General features: G+C 39.9%; 1 protein-coding gene across 1 annotated transcript in view; it reads left to right on the forward strand.

The window, feature by feature from the left end:
- The window catches only part of LOC310944315 (transcription factor 4-like), a 73,080-nt gene that overhangs the window by 19,902 nt on the left and 27,615 nt on the right, over positions 1 to 25,563 (forward strand). Inside the window, exons 2-9 of the mRNA XM_083910062.1 lie at positions 8,932 to 9,037; positions 9,128 to 9,273; positions 10,774 to 10,849; positions 10,922 to 11,026; positions 16,692 to 16,762; positions 17,984 to 18,062; positions 21,680 to 21,759; positions 22,903 to 23,112. Coding sequence (XP_083766188.1) covers positions 8,932 to 9,037; positions 9,128 to 9,273; positions 10,774 to 10,849; positions 10,922 to 11,026; positions 16,692 to 16,762; positions 17,984 to 18,062; positions 21,680 to 21,759; positions 22,903 to 23,112 — 873 coding nt within the window. The remainder of the gene's footprint in view (positions 1 to 8,931; positions 9,038 to 9,127; positions 9,274 to 10,773; positions 10,850 to 10,921; positions 11,027 to 16,691; positions 16,763 to 17,983; positions 18,063 to 21,679; positions 21,760 to 22,902; positions 23,113 to 25,563) is intronic.

Here is a 25,563-nt window from a genome sequence, read left to right on the forward strand (position 1 = left end):
TAGCTTTCTCCCCCGTTATCCCGCTGTAATCTCCCTCTGTTTCTAGACTTTATAATCTGTGACGCTGTTAAACAACACATTTCAAGCTGTGTGACAAATATTAGGAAAGAAATAAACATGACTCAGCTAAAATGCCGAATCTGAATCGAATCGAATCGTGAGCCAAAGATTAACATCTCTTATAGTAACCCGTTCAATTTGTATCCTTTTCTATGAAGCTACGCTACGTGCGAGCGCTAACATCGACTGGGATCGACTTGCACGAGATATATTTGCGAACAGGCGGTCGCTCACAGTTATTTTTTACGACTTGTGTCGACTTCTAAATGGAAGGCGCAGATATTTGCGGATTTGACAACGGACAGGAAGTGGGTGTGGTCACGGGACAACTAAAGACAGGTCCAGAACAGGAAGTAAAAAAAACATGAATCGTCAAAATTCCAGAATCGTTTGAATCGAGAATCGTATGAATCGAAAGCCACCCAAAGATTCACATCCCGTTTACATGAAGCTACGCTACGTGCGAGCGCTAACTTCGACTGGGATCGACTTGTACGAGATAGATTTGGGAACACGCGGTCGCTCCCCTTTTTTTGTCGACTTTTGTCGACTTCTAAATGGAACGCGCCGATATTCCCATAATTTGCCAACAGACAGGAAGTGGGTGTGGTCACGGGACAACTAAAGACAGGTCCGGAACAGGAAGTAAAAAAACTATGAATCGTCAAAAATCCAGAATCGGGAATCGTATGAATCGAATCGTGACCCTAAGAATAGGAATCGAATCGTGAGCCACCCAAAGATTCACATCCCGTTTACATGAAGCTACGCTACGTGCTAGCGCTAACTTCGACTGGGATCGACTTGTACGAGATAGATTTGCGAACACGCGGTCGCTCCCCTTTTTTTGTCGACTTTTGTCGACTTCTAAATGGAACGCGCCGATATTCCCATAATTTGCCAACAGACAGGAAGTGGGTGTGGTCATGGGACAACTAAAGACAGGTCCGGAACAGGAAGTAAAAAAAAAACGATGAATGGTCAAAAATCCAGAATCGTTTGAATCAAGAATCATATGAATCGAATCGTGACCCAAAGAATCGGAATACGAATCGTGAGCCACCGAAAGATTCACATCCCGTTTACATGAAGCTACGCTACGTGCTAGCGCTAACATCGACTGGGATCGAGATAGATTTGCGAACACGCGGTCGCTCCCAGGTTTTTTACGACTTTTGTCGACTTCTCAATGGAACGCGCCGATATTCGCAAATTTGACAACGGACAGGAAGTGGGCGTGGTCACGGGACAACTAAAGACAGGTGAAAAAAACGACGAATCGTCAAAAATCCACTCTGCGGTTAATCAGAATTGAACAATGAGGCCGGTGATGTGAACATAGAAGTTAAACAGATGCCCTTCCCTCCACATTTGGAAACAATGACTGGGGGGGGGGGGGTGTGGAGGGCGTGGGAGGGGGGGGGGGGGAGACGAAGCATCAAACACGAAAAACAAAGCCAAGAAAATCCCCCTCTACTTGGACTTTTCTTCTCTTCCTCTCTTCTCTGTCTCCATACTTTTGTTTTTTTTTCTCTGTTGCGTTTCCGTTCGCGTCGTCGTTTCATCTCCGTCCAAGTCGTACCGTTTCATTTTCTCTCCCCTCGTTGTTTTCCGCAGCTTCAGCCTCACAGAGTTTCGCTTCAGGGTCCAAACGTTATTCCCCTCGCTGTCAACAGGTCGGAGCTGAAACACTGCAGAGTTAATCCAGTTTGTCTTAACTCCCATGTTTTTTCGCTCTCATATTTTAGCAACAATATTTTTTTTTTTTTTGCGTATTTAGAACCTTTTAATTTATTGTCTATTTGTGTGTGTGTGTGTGTGTGTGTGTTTGTGTGACAGCCATGAGGAATCGGTTCTTTTCTTTTTAGCGGAACACATCTTTATTATATTGAGCCGTTGCCAGGGCGACGGCTTTGATGAAGCCCGAGTCGTACGTCACGCAGCAGCAGGTGGTTACGCTAACGCGTCGACTGGCTTTTATCACTGGTTTTTTTTTTCGACCTCGTTCCATGTGATCGAAACTACGAAAAAAAAAACTCCTGGAGTCGTTTGTGTGTCGTGTTCATACTGGATCATATTAAGACTCTGTTGTGACTCACAAACCTGGTTTGGTTTGTTTGGACTTAATGTCACGAGCCATAAATTCATGTCAGACGCTGGTTTTTGCCTCGTCATGTTTTTTTAGTTTCCGCACGGAATTCTCGTGTTTTTCAACTCAGTCTTACAAAAAAACACGACATTAGCTTGATATTTTCAAGATTTAATCAAGAATTTATCACATTTTCCCCTCAGATCATGTCGTCAGGTGACGATTTCAGGCTAAAAGAGGTGGCGCGCGACAAAGTGCATGACACCGAAATGTTGGTCAGGCAGCAGACTACAGGTTAGGCCAGGTACTGCAGCAGATTTAAAGTTGTTACGGCGACAGTCGACGTTTATAACGGTGTCTTTATACGCAGACGATGTCGCTCTATTACTCATGTTTTGTCATGGTTTTTTAGTTTTTCGCACGGAATTCTCGTGTTTGGTGTTTTTCAACACAGTCTCACAAAAAAACACGACATTAGCTTGATATTTTTTTTAATAAAATAATTAATAATCAAGAATTTAACGCATTTTCCCCTCAGATTATATCGTCGAGTGATGGAGTTCACACCGATTTCAGGCTAAATTTCAGGCTAAAGGAGGTGGTGCGCGACAAAGTGCGTGACACCGAAATGTTGGTCAGGCAGCAGACTACAGGTTAGGCCAGGTACTGCACCAGATTTAAAGTTGTTACGGCGACAGTCGACGTTTAGAACGGTGTCTTTATACGCAGACGATGTCGCTCTATTCCTCGTGTTTTGTCATGGTTTTTTAGTTTTTCGCACGGAATTCTCGTGTTTGGTGTTTTTCAACACAGTCTCACAAAAAAACACGACATTAGCTTGATATTTTTTTTAATAAAATAATTAATAATCAAGAATTTAACGCATTTTCCCCTCAGATTATATCGTCGAGTGATGGAGTTCACACCGATTTCAGGCTAAATTTCAGGCTAAAGGAGGTGGTGCGCGACAAAGTGCGTGACACCGAAATGTTGGTCAGGCAGGAGACTACAGGTTAGGCCAGGTACTGCACCAGATTTAAAGTTTTTACGGCGACAGTCGACGTTTATAACGGTGTCTTTATACGCAGACGATGTCGCTCTATTCCTCATGTTTTGTCATGGTTTTTTAGTTTTTCGCACGGAATTCTCGTGTTTGGTGTTTTTCAACACAGTCTCATCAAAAAAACACGACATTAGCTTGATATTTTTAAGATTTAATCAAGAATTTATCGCATTTTACCCTCAGATTATGTCGTCAAATGAGTGAGTTCACAGCCATTTCAAGCTAAATTTCAGGCTAAAAGAGGTGGCGCGTGACAAAGTGCGTGACACCGAAATGTTGGTCAGGCAGCAGACTACAGGTTAGGCCAGGTACTGCAGCAGATTTAAAGTTGTTACGGCGACAGTGGACGTTTATAACGGTGTTTTTATATGTTGTTAGTTTTCGACATATCACCTATAATGTACTTTATACGCAGACGATGCCGCTCTATTCCTCACTCGTGATTGTTGTGCCTCACAGGTTGCTCATTGTCGTAGACGTAACTACGGCAACAGCTTTGTTGAACGCGAACAACTCTTCTGTCCTCAAAAATAAAGCGATAACTAGCGCTTTAGACGTTTTTTGTACCTCATTCAGTGGTGGAAAAACCCCGGATTTAAACATTTCGTTAGCGTACAGGAATCACGCTACGGAACACAACTTACTACACACACACACACACACACACACACACACACGTCTAACTTTAAGAGGACAGTGTTGACCTGAGACACTTTACGGACATTATCTGTATGTGAAGGTCATTGTTTGGACCGACATTTGTTCTTGTTTTTCTACAGAGTTTTTGTTTTGTCGCGAGTTTCTGCGAATTAGTTCGAGGTCTAACTGTGTGTGTGTGTGTGTGTGTGTGTGTGTGTGTGTGTGTGTGTGTGTGTACCCCAGAGAGTGAGGTTGTTATTGTGTCTCTCCACATTCTTCAGTCTCAAACACACCATGCACCTGTTTCTGTCCGTCCAGAACACACACACACACACATAACACACACACACACACACACACACACACATAACACACACACACAAATCACAGTCTTTCGTCACTGGTTTAACACGACGCTGGTCGAGGAAATCTGCCTGCACGACATGTCACATAAATCCAAATATTTTCAACAGCAACAACGCAAGCGAGTGTGTGTGCATTTTTCTGTGTGTGTGTGTTTATATGTGTGTGTGTGTGTGTGTTTATATGTGTGTGTATGTGTGTGTTTTCTTGTACAGGCTTTGGGTCAATAACTGTGGTTTTATGATCTGAGCACAGAGTGAGTTCTCAGAGGAGGAGGAAGTTTGAGGGGATTTTTTAGCTCTGCGCTAATGACAAATACAGACACTGTGTGTGTGTGTGTGTGCGTGTGTGTGTGTGTGTGTGTGTGTGTGTGTGTGTGTGTGTGAGAGGCAGTCTTATGTAAGGTAAACTGCGAGAAGGTAAAAATAACCAGTGTTTTCGATGATTTTTTTTTTTTATTATTGCTAACTTGTGTTTTAGCATTTGTATCACGACACTTTTTCAGTGTGTGTGTGTGTGTGTGTGTGTGTGTGTGTTTCCTGACATTCCCACAGTTCCCAGTGTCCTTTGCTCCTTTGCTGTGCGGGTGTTGTTTTGTTTGTGTTTTTTTACTCGGACATTTGCTTCGCAAGAAGTAAACACGGAAAACCCCTCTGTCCCACATTTGTCCTTTCACCGCAACCTGTCTAGGCAGACGGCCGCGCATGATTTTCTTCCTTTTCTCTTCGCTGATGCCTGGTTTTTGCTCGTTTGTGTGAATTATTGGGTTTCTCTGCGCTCTGGAATATTATATACAGGGTTATATTTGTGGGCTATACAAATAAAATGTAATTTAATTGAATTTAACGTAACAACAGCTCGGATTAAGTGGTCAAACCTGCGTGACTTTAAGGTTAAGTCAACGTTACAGTCGCGTGAGTAGAGCTCAGCTCCTCCTGACTCTTTTTAATGTTTCATAACATAAACTACATCAATTCTAACAGCAGGTGTGAACAGTCGCTAGCTAACGGCGTCCATGTTTGTGATGTTATTTCTCAGAACGGACGTAAATATAAACGTCTGAACTCGTCGCGTTAATGCGTGACAGTTGGTGCTAGAAGAAGAAGAAGAAGCTATCTGAGGTTAGCAGAGTAGCATCTGTCATCTGGGGCGGATTATAAGCCCGTGGGCTCAGACAGGAAAACACACGGCGACCTCCGCGCTCACAGCTGTGCAGAGGATGCGCTAACGGCACCTGTCTGTCAAGGGTTTTCTTGCTAACGCCATCTACTGGCGAATCCATACAATATTGTCGGTATTACAGTAGTGGTGCTTCTGATTCCTTATATTCTATGTGAGGAACCTGGGCCACACAGGTGGTGGTGTAGCGGTTAGCACAAGGGCCTTTCTACATGGAGTTTTGCAGGTTCTCCGGATTTCCATCCATGGTCTAAAAAACGTGCAGATTTGGGGATAAATTGGTAAACTGGACACTCTAAGTTGACCGATGCGTTTAGCCCTTTGTGAGCTAGGATTTGCACCATCAGCAACCCTCATGTGGAGGGTGAAGTGGTAGAATGTCAGGGTTTTTTGTTGGTTGCACTTTGTCCAAAACAGGTACAACAAAGAGCTTGTCTTTGTCAAGACGTGTAGCGTTTGAACTAAACGAGCTAACTAACTAGTGTGATTTGATTTGGTAGCACTTCTTGGATATCGTGTTTTTGATCGTCCGAAGTTCGTGCTCGTCTCTTGTAAAGTCGGGGACGTTAAGCGACTTCTGACGTAAGGTACGTGAAGAAAATCCATGTTTCCTTCCATGTTCTAAACAAACATGAAGATTTGGGGAATAGTCGGTAAACCGGACACTCTGAGTTGATCGTAGGTGTTAGAGTAGGTGGTTGTTTGTCTCTGTGTCGCTGTGATGGGATGCTTTTAGCCTCATGTGAGCTAGCATTGGCACCACGAGCGATAAAGTGGTAGAATGGTAGGATGTCAGGGTTTTTTTTGTTGTTGGTTGCTCTTTGTCTGTAAAGACAAACGGGTAGAGCCAACGTTGTCCAAAGAGCTTGTCTTTGTCGAGACGTGTAGCGTTTGGAAATAAACGAGCTAACTAACTAGCGTGATTTGATTTGGTGGCACTTCTTGGACAACGTGTTTTTGATCGTCAAAGGTCTCTTGTAAAGTTGGGGATATTTCGCAAACTTCTGACGTACGGTAGAAGTCAGAAGCTAACCCTAACCCAAGGGTTTCTTCACGCAGCTAGGGTTAGCTAACCCTAGTTGTCCAAAGAGCTGGTCTTTGTCGAGACGTGTAGCGTTTGAAGTAAACTAGCTAAACTAACTAGCGTGATTTGATTTGGTGGGACTTCTTGGATAACGTGTTTTTGATCGTCCAAGGTCTCTTGTAAAGTCGGGGACATTTTGCAACTTCTGACGTACGGTACGTGAAGAAACCCTAGGGTTAGCTAACCTAGGGTTAGCTAGGGTTAGCTAACCCTAACCACAATGCAGTTGGACGATGTCTGACGTTGCTCCACTTCTCAGAGAATAAGAAGCTAGCGTTTTTGCTCGATCGTGAACGACAGGAAGTCCGTCGTGTTCAGACGTCCAGGTGGACGACGAGCTTTCTTTTTCGAAGTGAATCCAGATGTTTTCCCCTTTTTTTTTTATAGATTTAAACGACTTGAAGTCAAACCCATGAACTGGTAATAATAACTCTACCTGCTCGACCTCATCGTCATCTTCTCGTCTCGTCTCGATAACGTCTGCGCAGTGTTGAGATCAGAGAATAAAAACCGTTGAGGTTTTTGTTTGACAGATTAGTTTGAGGCTGTTTTCTGGTTTTAATCATTTCTCTCAGAGACTCTGGGAAGTGAGAGGATGTGTTTTTCTTCTTCTTCTTCTTCTTCATCTTCTTTTTTTATAACGCCCTCAAGTCGTTTTCTTTTATTTCTTCTGTCTGATATATATACACACACACACATATATATATATATATATATATATATATTTTCACCGTGCCACATCTGTGATCCATTCACATGCAGATAATCTCTAAAGTTAAAAAAAGCTTCTTCTTCTTCTTCTTCTTCTCTGAGGTAGATGATGATGATGAGCTGGAGGTTGTTCTTCATTCTTCATGTGAATCAGCGACAGAGAGATCTTTCGACAGCTGTTCCTCTGTTTGCGTCATGCAGCGCAAGCTAGCGTCACGGCCGAGTGTTCGCACGCTATGCACACACACACACGCGCGCACACACACACGCACACACTCTGCTTGAATCTATGACCAAACACAGTCAGTGTCTTTGTTCCTGAGCAGAAACATCATCACCTGTTTTCGACGCGTCCTCTCATATTTTATTGCATGTTTGCTGCATGACGGCGGTGACGTGCGTGCACCCCCTCCTCCCCCCCCCCCCCCCCCCCCCAACCATATACTGAGAGGAGGCGGAGTCACTCTCACAGACGCAATTTCTTCTTTTTACCTTCATTCGTCACTAGGAGACGATGATGATGTGGAACTTTCGTTGGTGCAGTTGTGGTTAGCCGCTGCAGAAGTCGCATGGTTGTCATGGTTACCGCTGTAGTAAAGCAGTAACCAGTATTTATTGTTATACAAGAAGAAAAAGTGTAACTTTTATTGATAAATTATTACGAAAACATACAATCTGCATCATACTTTAAGTGAAAATGCACTTTGACGTATGAATAAGTGAAGTTACAGGAGATAAATGTTATTTAAGTGTATATTTTTGGAATAATAATCTGTCGGCATAAGAAAATATTTAACAAATCTATGCAAAGTTTTGAAAAATTGTTCCTAACTGAATTTAATATTATGTTCTATGACTATTTTATTATGTACCGAATATTGTAGATGTATATTAGTTACTGAATAAGTGTAAATACACACGTTTAGCGACAAAATGACAAAATATATGTAAATATTCACCAAATTATCCCCAAAAAATTTACTCAAAGTTTAGAAAAAAATTTCCTAATTGAACTTTATATTGTTATATGACTATTATGTTATGTACCGAATATTGTAGATGTATATCAGTTACTAAATAAGCACACAATACACACGTTTAGCGACAAAACAACAAAATATATGTAAATATTCACCAAATTATACCTAAAAAATTAACTCACATTTAAAAAAAATAAATAAAATATATCATAATACCATTAAATAATGCGTTGCTACATACACAAATGTTAAATAATATTGTTAAAATGTAGTTTTGTATATAAGCTTAAATTCAAACATGTTTTTAAAACATTCATTTTAATATTTACAGTATAAAGAACATAATGATACAAAATAATGTTTAAAACTAAATACGTTTTAAAGTTTCCTCTATTTAAAAGTGTAAATGTAAAATGATATAGGCAGTAAATAAAAGGTGTTTTTAACCCTTTAATGTATGACCCTCTGAAGTCACTGGAGGACAAAAATGTCCAAAAAAGCTATAAAAATAATGAAAAGTCATATTTGTTTCAGCTTTTTCTGGGTTAAATCTTTTAATCAACTTCAGTCCTGATCAAATATTCAATAATGATCAGGATTTCAACCCTTTTTCTCTTCTTCTGACTTTATTCGTTTGAACGTGGTAGAAAAAGAGCGTCTGTTTTGCGTCTGTTGCGACAGTTTGAGCTCAGACTGTGACGCGCTGACGTCTTCTCTCAGATGTGTGACTGTGTGTCGTCTCTCGCTGTGTTTCCTCCTGCAGGTGTACGCTCCGTCTGCCAGCACGGCCGACTACAACAGGGACTCGCCGGGTTATCCCTCCTCCAAACCGCCCAGCGCCGGCTTCCCCAGCTCCTTCTTCATGCCAGGTGCTGACCATACTGATCATTACTGTACTTGTCTTATATTAAATCATATTCCTACATGTATATTTACCTGTGATGTGTTTGTTTTATCAGATGGACACAGCGGCGATCCGTGGAGCAGCAGCAGCAGCAGTATGGGCCAACAGGGCTACCACAGCAGCATGTTGAGCGGAGGGAACTCGGCGCACGGCGCCGCCCAGAGCTCCTCCTACTGCGGCATCCACCCTCATGACAGACTGGTGAGCTGAGCTGTCAATCACGCGATCGAATTTTGAATGTCACGATCATATTTTGTCATTTTCTTCATTGAAACTGGAGTTTGCAAACATCTCGTCCTCCTGCACCAAACCCCATAGAGAAAATGAGTTTTTTTAGCTCACGAGAACATGAGGTTTCTGCTGTACAGTGACCTCCTTTATGTCAATATTCACTCACTTATTTAACTTCACGTGAAGGATTTAAAACTCCAAAGTCGCTAAGTAACACATTTGAGCCACTGATGGAGGCAGAAGTTGATTAAAAACACTTGCGTCCTGTGACGTAAAATCGACGATTTTTCCTATGGGGTTTGGTGCGAGACTTAAAAAGTGGTTTTAACGTCAGTTTCAGGTCTGAAAAGGAGTTTTAACAGTGAGATGAAGGCGTCGGCGAACACATTTTGATTGTCTCTATTATATTTTGTCAAAAAACGGACTTTTCATTGTGGAAACTGGAGTTTGTAAACGTCTCGTCCTCCTGCACCAAACCCCATAGAGAAAATGAGCGTTTTTAGCTCATTGGAACATGAGGTTTCTGCTGTACTGTGACCTCCTTTATGTCAATTTTCACTCACTTATTTAACTTTACGTGAAGGATTTAAAACTCCCAAGTGGCTAAGTAACACATTTAAGCCACTGATGGAGGCAGAAGTTGATCAAAAACACCTGCGTCCTGTGACGTAAAATCGACGATTTTTCCTATGGGGTTTGGTGCGAGACTTAAAAAGTGGTTTTAACTTCACTTTCAGGTCTGAAAAGGAGTTTTAACAGTGAGATGAAGGTGTCGGCGAACAAGTTTGATTGTCTCTATCATATTTTGTCGTAAAACGGACTTTTCTTCATTGAAACTGGAGTTTGCAAACATCTCGTCCTCCTGCACCAAACCCCATAGAGAAAATGAGCGTTTTTTACCTCATGAGAACATGAGGTTTCTGCTGTACTGCGACCTCCTTTTTGTCAATATTCACTCACTTATTTAACTTCACGTGAAGGATTTAACACTCCGAAGTTGCTTAGTAACACATTTGAGCCACTGATGGAGGCAGAAGTTGATTAAAAACACCTGCGTCCTGTGACGTAAAATCGACGATTTTTCCTATGGGGTTTGGTGCGAGACTTAAAAAGTGGTTTTAACGTCAGTTTCAGGTCTGAAAGGGAGTTTTAACAGTGAGATGAAGGCGTGAACGTGTCCTAAAGATGTCGTAGGTTTAAACTCTGACTTTTTCCCCCACTCATCTTGACTCGATGTGTCCCGACGCCCGCTGAAACTTCACATTTGGACGCGTTTTAAACACAGCTGTAAATCTGTCAGAGCCCGTTAAGGACGTTTTAGAAATGAACGCGAGCGCTCTTCAAAGCCGAGTCGCCGTGTTCCTCGCTCTGTTCTCACTCAGCGTTTCCTGTTTTCTCTGCGGTTTGTTTTCTTGCGTCACAGTCGCGATGTCACGCCATCCGTCACGCCGTCTCTGTGTCTGTCCTCAGAGTTACCCGTCGCACTCGTCCGCAGACATCAGCTCCAGCCTTCCACCCATGTCCAGCTTCCACCGGGGAGCGGGAGGCGGCGGAGGAGGAGGAGGAGGAGGAGGAGGCGGCGGAGGTGGAGGTGGAGGAGGTGGCGGAGGAGGAGGAGGAGGAGGAGGAGGAGGAGGGGCAGGAGGGAGCGGAGGCGGAGCCAATCACTACAGCACCGCCTCTTGTACCGCCTCCACGAACGGCACAGACAGCAGCATCATGGGTAAAGAAGCTCGTGTGTGTGTGTGTGTGTGTGTGTGTGTGTTGGTGTTTTGGCGCACGGGCGAGGTCATGTGCTGTCCGCCAGATGGTGGCGCTGATGTTTACGTTACAGCTGATGTTATTAATCAAGTAGAAGAAGAAGAAGAAGGGGAAGAGAAAAGAAAATGAGGCTCTTTCATTTGCGACAGTGTGTAATAATCAGGTCCATATAACGTTAAGTGGAAGAAGAGCTTCTTCTCTTTTGATCCGAGTGGAACGAAAATGAGCACAAGTGGGATCATATGATGGTTTTTTTCTTTGTTTTAATCTCATCCTGAATCATTTTTTAATCTGTTTAAAACTTTTACTCTGCTTTCAAACTGAACTGTGGAGGCATGTTGGTGGATTTACAAATTTAAAGCTAGTTTTTTGGCTGTTCATGGTCCTCAGAGGCTGCTTTACCATGACGTTGTTTGAACACCATAGCTAGTCAAAGCTAACATTAGCATGAGGCAAGGAAAAATGCGTAAAATTACAAAATATTCAGTAACACATCACAAGGAAAACAAACGTCCACAGGCTGCCATAACCTTTTTTAGGACTAATTTCCAAATGCTAACATGCTATTATGCCAAACTACAATGACTAGAATGATAACAGTTCCTTCTGATGGGTTTTGTAAACTCATAATTACGACACAGGACGTTTTAATCAAACAATTCTCGTTGTGCAAACAGTAAAGTTGTGAGAACACGTTGTTAGGGAGTTAAAACGCCTGCTAGCATGTGGATAACATCAACATAAAGTGCAGAAAAGGAAAAAATAGACAGTTGAGAAACTTGTCCCAACAACTACACGTGAAATTACAAAATATTGATTAAAACATCATGGCTATCTGCTGCCATAACCCTTTTTAGGGCTAATTTCCAAATGCTAACATGCTATTACGCAAAACTACGATGACTGGAATGCTAACAGTTCCTTCTGATGGGTTTTGTAAACACATAATTACGACACAGGACGTTTTGATCAAGCAATTCTCATAGTTCAAACGCTAAAGTTGTGAGAACACATTGTTAGGGAGTTAGAACGACTGCTAGCATGTTCTTAACATCAACATAAGGCAAGGAAAAGGAAAAAAATTGTCAGTTGGGAAACTTTTCACAACAACTACACGTAAAATTACAAAGTATTCAGTAATCCATCACCAGAAAAGCAAATTTTTTCAAAGGCTAACATGCTAACACACTAATGGACTAATGAACTTGTGACATCATATTTACGTCCGAGGATGTTTTAATTTGGCGTTCAAATGGTAAATTAATGTACCATTTGGTCAGCATTGAAAAAGCCTGCTAGCATGCAAGTAACATTAACTTAAAATTAAAGTCAGGATTACATAGAAAAGAATGAGTATTAGCTGGGAAATGTTTCCTATTTACAAATGACACAATTCTGAACTCTATATGTGAAAAAACACAATATATTATTAATAAGCTAACAACGGAAAAATTAACTTCAACAAGTAGCTGTAGCTAGCGTAAACATTTGAAGGCACCAAAACATCAGCATTTCAGCTTTGTTGTTGTTAGCTTGCATATATTAGCATTTAGCAAACACAGCATTACAGAGCTGCTAGCATGGCTGTAGCGCCTCAGTTGTTGTTTGGTGACGTTTGCTTGTTTTTATTCGTCGTTTTATTTAAACACGACGTGGACTTAAATCACGACAACGACGACGTTAAAGGACGTTCAAGTCTCGAGTTTTTGACGCCAGAGTACGACGTGAAGGACTTTGACTGACGTCGACTTCCTGTGTTCAGGCGTTTTATTTCCCCTCCGTCCGTCTGCGACGATGGAGTCAGCAGTTAGCGCTCACAACGACAACATTAGCCGACGCTCACGTCCACCACATTTATTCACCGTGGAGTCATAATCACGTGATTTTAAAACCACCGAAAAGAAAAGAAAAGAAAAGAGTCGATCTCGGTGTCGGGGGAGAAGGAAGGCGGAGGATAAGTGGGAAACACTTGTACTCCATTTTGGCTCAAGCTTGACATCACACACACACACACACACATAAAGAGTGTGCCATATGGACCCCTTGCTTTGAGTCCCATAGAGCAAATAGGACGGCAATAAGAAACAGATTGAAAGTTTGTTTTGATGGGAAGACTCCTCTGCAACATTCCACAGAGAGATCACACACACACACACACACACACAGACACACACACACACGCTCATACAGTATATGAGCCAGAGTATTGTGTGTAAACACAACACGAACCTAATGAAAAACACAACGCTGTTGTTTAAATGTAAACATATGACAGACGTGTGTGTGTGTGTGTGTGTGTGTGTGTTTACAGTTTTCCGACTAAACACAAAGTTAACAGCGAAGTTAACTTCGCCGTCTGCGGTCTCTCCGTTAATCTCGGTTCACGGCGGCGATGGTCGGCGTCTCCGGCTCACGCTGGCGTCGACTCCGTTTCCACTCGACTTCCACAAACGTCAACACAACACAGCGACACACTCGGCTCACGCTCAAGTGGTTTTTCTTCCCCTCAAATGTCAGGATTAGCTGCTGTTTTTCTCTCTTTCCTCTTGGATTGGATTATTGCTGTACTCCACTGTGACCGTTAAAGGGACAGTTCATGTGTTTTAACAGGGTTGTGTGTGTGGTTATGTGTGACCTGGTTTACCTCTGTCTGAAAACTCTCTCTGTGACACAAGGAAAAAAGTGATTTTATTCACTCAACAAAAAGACTCACCGAATAAAAACCTACATTATATTTAACATCTTTATATATATGTATATGCATATATTTGTATTATATGTATATAATAATACATATAATATAATTTAATACATATAATAAACAACAATAATCCTAAAGTTAGCTAGATAATGAACCTAAAGTTATCTGGATAATAATCCTAAAGTTAGCTGGATAATAATCCTAAGGTTAGCGGTAATAATCTTGAATTTAGCTTGATAACAAACCTAAAGTTAGCTAGATAATAAACCTAAAGTAAGCTAGATAATAATCCTGAAGTTAGCTTAATAACAAACCTAAAGTTGGCTAGATCATAAACCTAATGTTAGCTTGATAACAAACTTAAAGTTGGCTGGATAATAAACCTGAATTTAGCTGGTTAATAATCCTAGTTAGCTAAAATAAACCTGAACTTAGCTTGATTATAATCCTAAATTTAGCTAAAATAAACCTTAACATAGCTTGATTACAAACCTAAAGATAGCTAGATCATAATCCTAAAGTAAGCTAGATAATAAACCTAAAGTTAACTGGATAATAAACCTAAAGTTAGCTAGATAATAAACCTAAAGTTAACTGGATAATAAACCTAAAGTTAGCTGGATAATAAACCTAAAGTGAGCTAGATAATAAACCTGAATTTAGCTTGATTACAAACCTAAACTTAGCGTGATAATAATCCTAAAGTTAGCTAAAATAAACCTGAACTTAGCTTGATAATAATAAAATAAGAAGTTAGCTGTATAATAAATGTAAAGTTAGCTGGATAATAAACCTGAAGTTAGCTAAAATAAACCTGAAATTAGCTTGATAATAATAAAATAAGAAGTTAGCTGTATAATAAATGTAAAGTTAGCTGTATAATAAATGTAAAGTTAGCTGGATAATAAACCTACAGTTAGCTGTATAATAAATGTAAAGTTAACTTGATAATAAACCTAAATTTATCTCTATAATAAATGTAAAGTTAGCGGGATAATAAATGTAAAGTAGTGTAACTGGGTCAGTTTGTCAGTTGTGTTAGATCAGTTAAAGCAGGTGTCGTCACAGTGAGAAAAGTGTGAAAGTTCTTCGCGAAACTGGACGCGAGAAAAAAGGCGAACATTTGAGAGTCGGAAAAGTAGAATGTTGAGTTTTTGAGGAAGAGAAAAAAAAAAAAGAGAATGTGTTTCATCTCCTCAGTTTTCTCTCTGTGACGATAAGCTCCCATTTATGAAAAAGATTTTCTCCGCCATGTGTTCTCAATTATGCATTAAGTCAGGAACTGAAGGGTGTGTGTGTGCATGCGTGCATGTATGTGTGTGTGTGTGTGTGTGTGTGTGTGTGTGTGTGTGTGTGTGTGTACAGTAATCCCTTGCATGGTTTACTAGGCCAGTGGTGGCATGAGTGAGACATGAGGCTTTAACCCCAAAACATATGCTGCTTCCTGTCTCTGAGTCTCTGAGTCCAGTTCTGTCCGTCCATGTAATACATTCATTTGCCATTTTGTGTGTGTGTGTGTGTGTGTGCGTGTGCATGTGTGTGTGTGTGTGTGTAGCGTTAACTTTCCATCTGGGATCTGCTATCAAGAGGGATGAGGGAGGATATCAGTGTGTGTGTGTGTGTGTGTGTGTGTGTGTGTGTGTGTGTGTGGGCGCTCATCTGGTCCTGTGAGGTCACTTCCTTCCTCTCTGGCCTCAGAGATCTTCTTCAGAGTGTGTGAAACAGATTTAGTTCAGTTGTCTCCAAGTCAACTATTTGCACACACACACACACACGCACACACACACACACACACACACACACACACATACACATATGCTGTCACTCACCTAACATGGAAATCAAATTACATGTTTCGCGTCTGTTTCTGTTAAAGCGTCTTTTTGATTTTTTTTTTTTGTTTTTAGCTTTTTGGTAACAATTATTCAATCGTCGTCGACGTAGAGGCGGATTTTTTTTTTTCGGGGAATAACAGCGAAGATTTGGAGCAGATTTTTTTATTTTTTATTTTTTTGCAGATTCCACAGGAAGTTCACCCTGGGTGAAAGTTACTAACATATTGAAAAACAACGTCTTCGTATGTGTATAAAATGCTATAACATAGCATAGCATAGGCTAGCGCGTCAACAAATAAAGCATACATGAGCGATACCGTTTACCACCTGTGGGGGGAACCCAAGAGCAAATCCTACACATGTGAGGCTTTTATTTTAAAACACTTTTAGCACTTTTTTCAACAGGAAATCAAACGATGTTGAAATGTCGTATTTTGTAATATTCTGCGTTTGAAATTCATTGTTCCGATTGACCTCAGTGACACAAAGTGACCACACGAGGCAGCGGCGGAGCAGCAGCTCCTGTGTCCACTTGAGCTAAAAAACGGCAGTTTTCTTAATGGGGTTTGGTGTGTGGGAGAGTGTGTAACATATATAAACGTCAGTTCCTCGTGTTTCTAAAGCTGCAGATCTATTTGTGGAATATATCGCAGACTTTAATCTGACGCAGATTTAATGAGATGAGTCATTTGTGACTAAAATGACCAACATCTGTGTTTTTTTTTTCACTGTCAGCCATGTTTTTTTAACGAGAGCGACTTCTTCACGTCTCGGGCTGTTTTTTTTTCGGCTCGGTCAGCGCTGACGATGCGTCGGCGTCTCGTTCAACCACACGTCACATTATCAGCTCTGAGTCTCAGCTAACGAGTTCGTGGGAAACGCAATAAAGTTTGAGATCCGAATTATTCGATTCGTGTCGTCCGCTTCTACGTCTTCTTCTTCTTCGTGTTGTTTTTATTCACAGTTTTCAAAGATTCAATCAAAAAAAACGAGTGAAATGAACAACGTCCTCATTTACATGTTTGTGTGTGTGTGTGTGTGTGTGTGTGTGTGTGTGTGTGTGCGTGTGTGTGTGCGTGTGTGTGTCACAGCTAGCCGAGCACAGAGTGGAGCAGCCACCAGCTCTCAGACGGGAGACGCCTTAGGGAAAGCACTCGCATCGGTAAGTACGACACTCTAACTACACACACATACATGTGAAAAAATTTGTTTTATAATGTTTATTTTTTGGAGTATGACAGAGTACGAGGGCTAAAGTGAAGAGAAAAAATAATAATATTATGAGAATATGTTTGTTATATTTGTTATATGAGTCGGACTGTTACGAAAAAAGTTGTATTATTATGAGAATAAAGTTGTGATATTAAAAAAGTCGTAATATGAGAATAAAGTCGTAATGTAATGAGAATAAAGTCGTAATATCAAAAAAGTTCGCAATTTCGTAATATGAGAATAAAGTGGTAATGTAATAAGAATAAAGTAGAAATATTACGAACAAGTTGTAATATGAGAATAAAGTCATAATATTAAAAAAGTCGTAATGTTACGAAGAAAGTTGTAATATTATGAGAATAAAGTCGTAATATCAAAAAAGTAGTAATATTACGAAAAAATGTTTGTCATATACTGAGAATAAAGTTGTAATATTAAAAAAAGTTGTATTATTATGAGAATAAAGTTGTAATTTAAAAAAATCGCAATTTCGTAATATGAGAATTAAGTCGTAATGTAATAAGAATAAAGTCATGTTACGGAAAAAGTTGTAATATGAGAATAAAGTCATAATATTAAAAAAGTCTTAATGTTACAAAAAAAGTTGTAACATTCTGAGAATAAAATCGTAATATCAAAAAAGTAGTAATATTACGAAATAAAGTTGTATTATTATGAGAATAAAGTCGTAATATTAAAAAAGTCGTAATGTTACAAAAAAGTTGTAACATTCTGAGAATAAAGTTGTAATATTACGATAAAAATGTGTTTAAAAAAAAAGTTGTGATATTAAAAAATCATACTATAAGAACAAAGTCGTAATGTAATGAGAATAAAGTTGTAATATCAAAAAAGTCGTAATATTACGAAAAAAAAGTTGTAATATTCTGAGTATAAAGCTGTAATATTAAAAAAGTCGTAATGTTACGAAGAAAGTTGTGATATTATGAGAATAAAGTCGTAATATTAAAAAATGGTAATATGAGAATAAAGTCGTCATATTAAAAAGGTCGGAATATTACGAAAAAAGTTTTAATAAAAACTATCGTTATATGATAATAAAGTTGTGATGTATTGACAAACAAAGTCGTAAAAGTCTCATCCCGGGTCAAAAGCCAAAGAGTGAAAATGGGTTTTAAGACCATTTTTTTGTTTGTTTGTTTTTTTCCAGATTTATTCTCCAGATCACACAAACAACAGCTTCTCGTCCAATCCCTCCACACCTGTTGGTTCTCCACCTTCACTCACAGGTAAGAACATCACACACACACACACACACAGACGTCACATCAACACAACAACAACAACAACACAAACAACGTTAGCAGATCTGACTCCAGACTGTGAGGTTTTCTCGTAAACTTTGAGACTTTTTTGCTTTTAAGACGTGGTTTGAGTATGACTTTAAAAAGACAAACGACTTGAGACTTGATCTGATGTTGTTTTACATCTTTTACTTCAGAAATACACAGAAAAACTCGAATCAAAGACCCAAACTTGTTTCAAATGACTTCAGGATCGATTTGAATTTTGTTCTAAAGACCTACGACTCAACTTATTTCAGATTATTTCAACTCCGGCTTCATTAAGAGACTTGAAATTTGACTTTCATCAAACCGATCTCCATCATCTTTAACTCTGAGATGATGTCATAAATCAAGCTAGTTTTGTTTTTTTGCGACATTTGACGTCTGCGATGTTGCTCTACCGCCCCCTCCTGGACCATCAAATCACGTAAACATCACTTTGAGTAAATAGCGTACGTCCCAACGTGCCGTATAACGATCGCCGGTTTGTCTGTAAACACGTTCATAATTCCTTGCGCCTCCCCTCTTCGTGGGTTCTCCTCGCTCCTCATCGTGATGGACGGAACTCCTCGTTTGATATTTTTCTCCGCCACGCCTCGTGACTGATAGCTTTAATTACGCCGCCACTTCCACAAATTGTTCACAAACCTCGCAGCTCTGCGAAAACACACCCCCTCCTCCTCCTCCTCCTCCTCCTCCTCCTCCTCCTCCTCCTCCTCCTCTCCCGTCATTATAGCTGTCTGCGATATTGCCCGCTAACGCGTAATTGGTGTTTATCGTGGTGTCAGAGTTACTCCACTTTTTACAAATTAGAAATGAAGCCTATTAGCGCAAACTACATGCAAATTGATAGCCGAGGCTAATTCTGCGAGGGTGTTTTACAACGTCGGACCGAGAATAATTTGCTCTGCCGTTTAATACACATATTTGTATTTGCACATGAATGTGCCCAGGTGATTATTCATTAATTAGCATATGCAAATGAGCATGTAATATGGATAAAGGAGACGCGAGAGAGAGAGAGAGGGAAGGAAGGAAGGAGGCGAGAAGACAATAAAGAGGAGAAACACGAGCTAATGAGATGAGATCAGAGTTGTGAGGACAGAGGAGTGGTCTAAGGAGACGAGGAGGCGAGGAGGAGGAGACAAGGAGAGCCTTGAGGAAAGGTTCAAGTGTGTTGAAGGATATGGAGAACGAAGAGGAAGGAAAACAGGAGATAAGAGAGGAAACGAGTGCTTCACTCGTCTCCGTCGTCGCGCAAAACCTCAATTTAAGTTTTACGTTTCTGAATCAGAAAAAACACGGTAGAAGAGTTGAGTTACGGCTCCTTTAGCTTGACTTTTGTTGGTGTGAGTGTTTTCCAATAGGTCGTTTTTACAGCTTGTGACATAATAAAGTTTATTAAAGAAGCTTCTAAAGTGTTGATGCCTTAGACACCGACCTATAAAAAACTACATAACAAATATTAGGTGGAAATTAGTGTTTTCCAATCTTCGATCTAGTACTTTTGACCAATTTTGGACTTTTTAGTATCATATCGACTCAAATCACTTTAAGTTTTCTCAATACCAATATCGCAAACTTGAGTATCAGTATCTCCCAATACTGACATCAGTATAATTCAGTTGTTTTACATCTTGTACCATAATAAAGTTTATTAAAGAAGCTTCTAAAGTGTTAGCAACACATTTGTGTTGATGCCTTAGACACAGACCGTTTAAAAAACTACATAACAAATATTATTTTACCAAAGAAATATGTGGAATTTAGTGTTTTGGGATCATTTTCCAATCCAGTAAGTTTGACCAATTTTGGACTTTTTAGTATCGTATCGACTTACGTTTTCTCAATACCAATATCGCAAATTTATAGTTACTTATAGAGTATCGGTATCTTCCAATACTGACATCAGTACAATTCAGTTGTTTTACATCTTGTACCATAATAAAGTTTATTAAAGAAGCTTCTAAAGTGTTAGCAACACATTTGTGTTGATGCCTTAGACACAGACCTATAATCAACCGTTTAAAAAGCTGCATAACAAATATTATTTTACCAAAGAAATAGGTGGAATTTAGTGTTTTGGGGTCATTTTACTTTTTCCAATTTCAAGATCCAGTAAGTTTGACCAATTTCGAACTTTTTAGTATCATATCAACTTAAGTTCTCTCAATACCAATATCACAAATTTATAGTTACTTATAGAGTATCAGTATCTTCCAATACTGACATCAGTACAATTCAGTTATTGTAGATCTTGTAACATAATAAACTAACCAATTCAAATACATAATACTAGACCATAGACCATATAATAAATATTCTACTTCCAAAGACACAAGTATTTATGTGAAATGTTGTGTTTTTGAGTCATATTTGATTCCGGTTGTACATTTTCCAACATCTTTGTCCAATATTGGACCAATACTGAAAACTTAAAAATTTGCCGATACTAATACAGCAATCGCAATCTTGAGTATCTTCCAATACCGATATCAGTGCGATACAGTTGTTTTACATCTTCTAACATAATAAAGTTTATCAAAGAAGCTTTTAAATTGCTAACAACACATTTGTGTTGATGTATTTGCCTCCGATCTGAATAACGTAACACTTCAAAAACATAAATATCCAACTCTATAACAAATATTCTGATACAGTATAGGATAGTATAGAAAATAAAATACAATCTACTGTTTATGATTATTATTATTATTATACTTATTTATTTAAATGAAGCTTATTTACGTCTGTTAGAAACAATGACATAAGTCATTCAGTGACTTTTAAATATAAGTTTGTACTTTTTGTGATGAATATACCACGTATATTGTATAAAATATAGTCTATCAATATAAGAAATATGACATATTTTTCAATGGAACAGCCTTCATCACAAATATCGCGATATGACGAGACTTCTGGGCCTTTTGTGTTGTTGTTTTTAACGTAAACTCGGGTCTCTCTTCTCTCTTCATCGTCAGAGCGACACCAGCTCGTCGTCTCTCGCTAATTTAACTCGCCGTCTCTGTCTTTTCTCTAGCAGCTAATGAAACCTATCGATTCAGATAAAAACCCTTCACGAGCTGTCAAACACAAGAGCGAGGACAGAAAACACAGAAGACAAAAGCCTGTTTATCCTGCAGAGGCTTCATGCTAATCAACCACTTGTAGCTTCTCCACAACAAAGGCCTGATATTAGCATTTTTCCGCTAAGAGATATGTTTGTTTTTGTCCTTTTCTTCTTCATCTCTGCGTCTATTAATGTCCGACGAGAGACTGTTTGCCGAGTGGTTTTCCTCGTTTTTTTTTTATAAAAGGACACAGAAAAGGTTCTGGTGCTAATCCGCCTCTCAGACGTGGATCCTGTGCAGGAGGAGGCTGCACTGACACACGGCTTACACCGGCTTACAGTCTGTCATGGAAAAAAACACACGTAAAAAGGGCTTGAAGCTGAACTGTTACTGAGCTTCCTGCTCTAACCGTGTGTCTCCTTGTCTCCTTGTCTCCTTGTCTCCTTGTCTCCTTGTCTCCTTGTCTCCTTATCTCCTCTCTCCTAGCTCCCAGCTCAGCTGTTTGGTCGAGGAACGGCGGGCAAGGAGCGTCGTCGCCAAACTACGAAGCTCCGCTGCACTCTCTGGTACGAACAACTTGTTCAGGCTCCGCCCCCCCCTCTCCTGACCGCTCTGCACTCTTAGGAATAAAAGTGCCAAGTAGAACCATATAAGGTTCTTCGGCTTGTCCTCACAGGAGAACCCTTTTTGGCTCCAGGTGGATCCTTTTTATAAAGGTTCCACCTGGAACCCTTTTGGAGGGTTCCACCAAGAACCCCTTTAAAACCCTTTATTCAGCAAAGGGCTTTTAAAGGGTTCTCTGGATCAAAATGGTTCTTACTGGAAACATTAGTGTTACCAAGAACCGTTTCCCGAAGAAAGGGTTTTTCAGAAGAAAGTGGTTCCAGGTAGAACCTCACCCCTTGCAGAAGAACCCTTTTGGAACCCTTGTTAGGGTTCGAGCACGACTGTGCAAGAACCCTATTGTAATTTCTACTTATAGTTCCAAATTCTACTAATATTTCCAAATTCTACTAATATTTCCAAATTCTACTAAAATGTCCAAATTCTACTAATATTTCCAAATTCTACTAATATTTCCAAATTCTACTTATAGTTCCAAATTCTACTAATATTTCCAAATTCTACTAATATTTCCAAATTCTACTAAAATGTCCAAATTCTACTAATATTTCCAAATTCTACTAATATTTCCAAATTCTACTGATAGTTCCAAATTGTACTGATAGTTCCAAATTCTACTAACATTTCCAAATTCTACTAATATTTCAAAATTCTACTAATATTTCCAAATTCTACTTATAGTTCCAAACTCTACTTATAGAGGTTCCACCTGGAACCCTTTTGGAGAGTTCCACCAATAACCCTTTTGAAGCCCTTAATTCAGGGAAGGTGTTTTAAAGGGTTCTCTGGATCAAAATGGTTCTTACTGGAACCATTAGTGTTACCAAGAACCCTTGAAAAATCCTTTCCCGAAGAAAGGGTTTTTCAGAAGAAAATGGTTCCAGGTAGAACCTCAGCCCTTGTTGAATGACCCTTTTGGAACCCTTTTTTCTAAGACTGTGGACACTCTCCTGCTTTTCATTGTTCAGTTAATAAAATAAACCAGAAGATGTTAGCGTTGCTCACACCACTAACCAAAGTCTATAGAGAAAATAAGTGATGTTCACGGTCAGATTTTCACATTTTCTTCCCGCGGTCTCTTGTAGCAAAGTCGTATCGAGGACCGTCTGGAGCGCTTGGATGACGCCATCCATGTGCTGCGGAGCCACGCGGTGGGTCCGTCCACGGGTATGACGGGCGGCCACGGCGACATGCACAGCCTCATCGGGGCCGCGCACACGCATAACGGCGCCATGGGCGCACTGAGCAGCGGCTACGGGACGGGACTGCTGTCGGCCAACAGACACTCCCTCATGGTAGGAGCTGAGATGATGTGTTTGTTTGTGTTGTTTGTGTGTCAGGTGTGAAGGGGACGATGGTGTCGCAATGGATTAGGGTTCTACTGTAGTATGTGCAGGATCTGCCTCGGCATATAATTTGTGTTTACTGATGTTACTCACACAAACGCTTCAAGTAAACTTGTCCTGCAACTGCTGGACGGAGCCTGATGCTAGGGCTAACGATAGGGCTAATACGATGACTAACGATATGGCAAATGATAGGGCTAATGCAAAAAAAAAAAATGCTAAGGCTAATAATAGGGCTAATGCTTTGACTAACGATAGAGCTAATGCAAAGACTAATGCTAGGGCTAACAATAGGGCTAATGTGAAGACTATCAGTAGAGCTAACGATCAGGCTAATGCGAAGACTAACGATAGGGCTAATGCGAAGACTAACGATATGGCAAATGCAAAAAAAATAAATGCTAAGGCTTATAATAGGGCTAATGCTTTGACTAACGATAGAGCTAATGCAAAGACTAATGCTAGGGCTAACAATAGGGCTAATGTGAAGACTATCAGTAGAGCTAACGATCAGGCTAATGCGAAGACTAACGATAGGGCTAATGCGAAGACTAAAGCTAGGCCTAACAATAGGGCTAATGTGAAGACTATCTATAGGGCTAACAATAAGGCTAATGCGAAGACTAATGATAGAGCTAATGCGAAGTCTAATGCAATGGCTAACGCTAGGGCTAATGGGAAGTCTAATGCTAGGACTAATGATATCGCTAATGCTAAGACTGATGCTAGGGCTAATGCGAAGACTAATGATAGGGCTAATGCAAAAACTAATGCTAAGGCTAATAACAGGGCTAATGCGAAGACTAACTATAGGGCTAATGCAAAGACTAATGCGAAGACTAACGATAGGGCTAATGCTGAGACTAATGCTAGGGCTAATGTGAAGACTATCAATAGAGCTAACAATAAGGCTAATGCGAAGACTAATGATGGGGCTAATGTGAAGACTGATTCAATGGCTAACGCTAGGGCTAATGGGAAGTCTAATGCTAGGGCTAATGATGGGGCTACCCTACAGCTAACCTACAACTGTTTGTTTGTTTTAGCCCAGTTTACAGTGTCGTACGTGTTTTCTTGGCGTGCACTTGCAGCGGATTTTGTTCATTTCTGTCACATTCGGATGTCTCACACATGCAGATTAGCTTACGCGAACTGTCGGGTAGCTTTTTGTCGATTGATTCCAAATGTTTTTTTTTATCTAAAGCAACGGAAATTCCCACAATGCAGTTTTACGGCAACATTGAATTGAACGCTTGACCCCATGTTGCTTACGACGGCTCAGCTGAGCTTTGAATTGAGATGAAAATGCTTGATGTGTGAGTGAACGGGTGTGAACGGCTAAACCGTAGCTTTGAGTTGTCACCAAAAGAAAACGAGAGACAAGCACCAGGAAGCTGGTATACATTAAAATCCTCTGTGTATAATGTTTTTAATACAATAATAAATAAAACCTCAAAAGCAGACATTTCCTTTATTGATTTCCCTGCAAACGATGTTTACATGCGACAGTCGTTTGTAGACGTTTTAAAAAAAAGTAGATCAGAGCGCAGCGTTTTTTTTTTTAAAAGAATCTGTTTAGTTTCCCCTCCGACAACAAACAGCCCGTCAACAGCAAACATCACAAGGTCATTTATAAAAACATCATGGTTTTCTCTCAGGCCGGAGGAGACGAGTCGGGATTAAAACCATGAGCGAAAGACGGTGCTAATATTTTCCACATTTGAAGCTTTTTCGTCGACTTGAAACAATAAACATAAAGAACCAAACAGCTGTGTGACACAAGGGCGACGAGAGAGCGTTATAAAAAACCACTATGAACACTTTCAGATGCCCCCAACTCTTCATTCCGACACACTTTGTTTGTTTGTGTTGTGGAGTTTTTTTTTCGGTACATTTTCGCGTTTCCCGCGGCACGCACGCTTAGCGCCAGATGTTCACGCAAACTAAACCCGCAAGTCCCGCGCTAATATTTCCAAATTCTACTAATAGTTCCAAATTCTACATATGTATTTCCAGATTCTACTTATATTTCCAAATTCTACTAATATTTCCAAATTCTACTGATAGTTCCAAATTCTACTAATATTTCCAAATTCTACTAAAATTTCCAAATTCTACTAATATTTCCAAATTCTGCTTATATTTCCAAATTCTACTAATATTTCCAAATTCTACTAAAATTTCCAAATTCTACTAATATTTCCAAATTCTGCTTATATTTCCAAATTCTACTAATATTTCCAAATTCTGCTTATATTTCCAAATTCTACTAATATTTCCAAATTCTACTAATATTTCCAAATTCTACTAATATTTCCAAATTACATTTACAAGGTATATTTTCGCGTTTCCCGCGGCACGCACGCTTAACGCCAGATGTTCAAGCAAACTAAACCCGCA

This window comes from Microchirus variegatus (genome assembly GCF_963457635.1).
Source record: "Microchirus variegatus genome assembly, chromosome: 1".
In the NCBI taxonomy this organism is placed as follows: Eukaryota; Metazoa; Chordata; class Actinopteri; order Pleuronectiformes; family Soleidae; genus Microchirus; species Microchirus variegatus.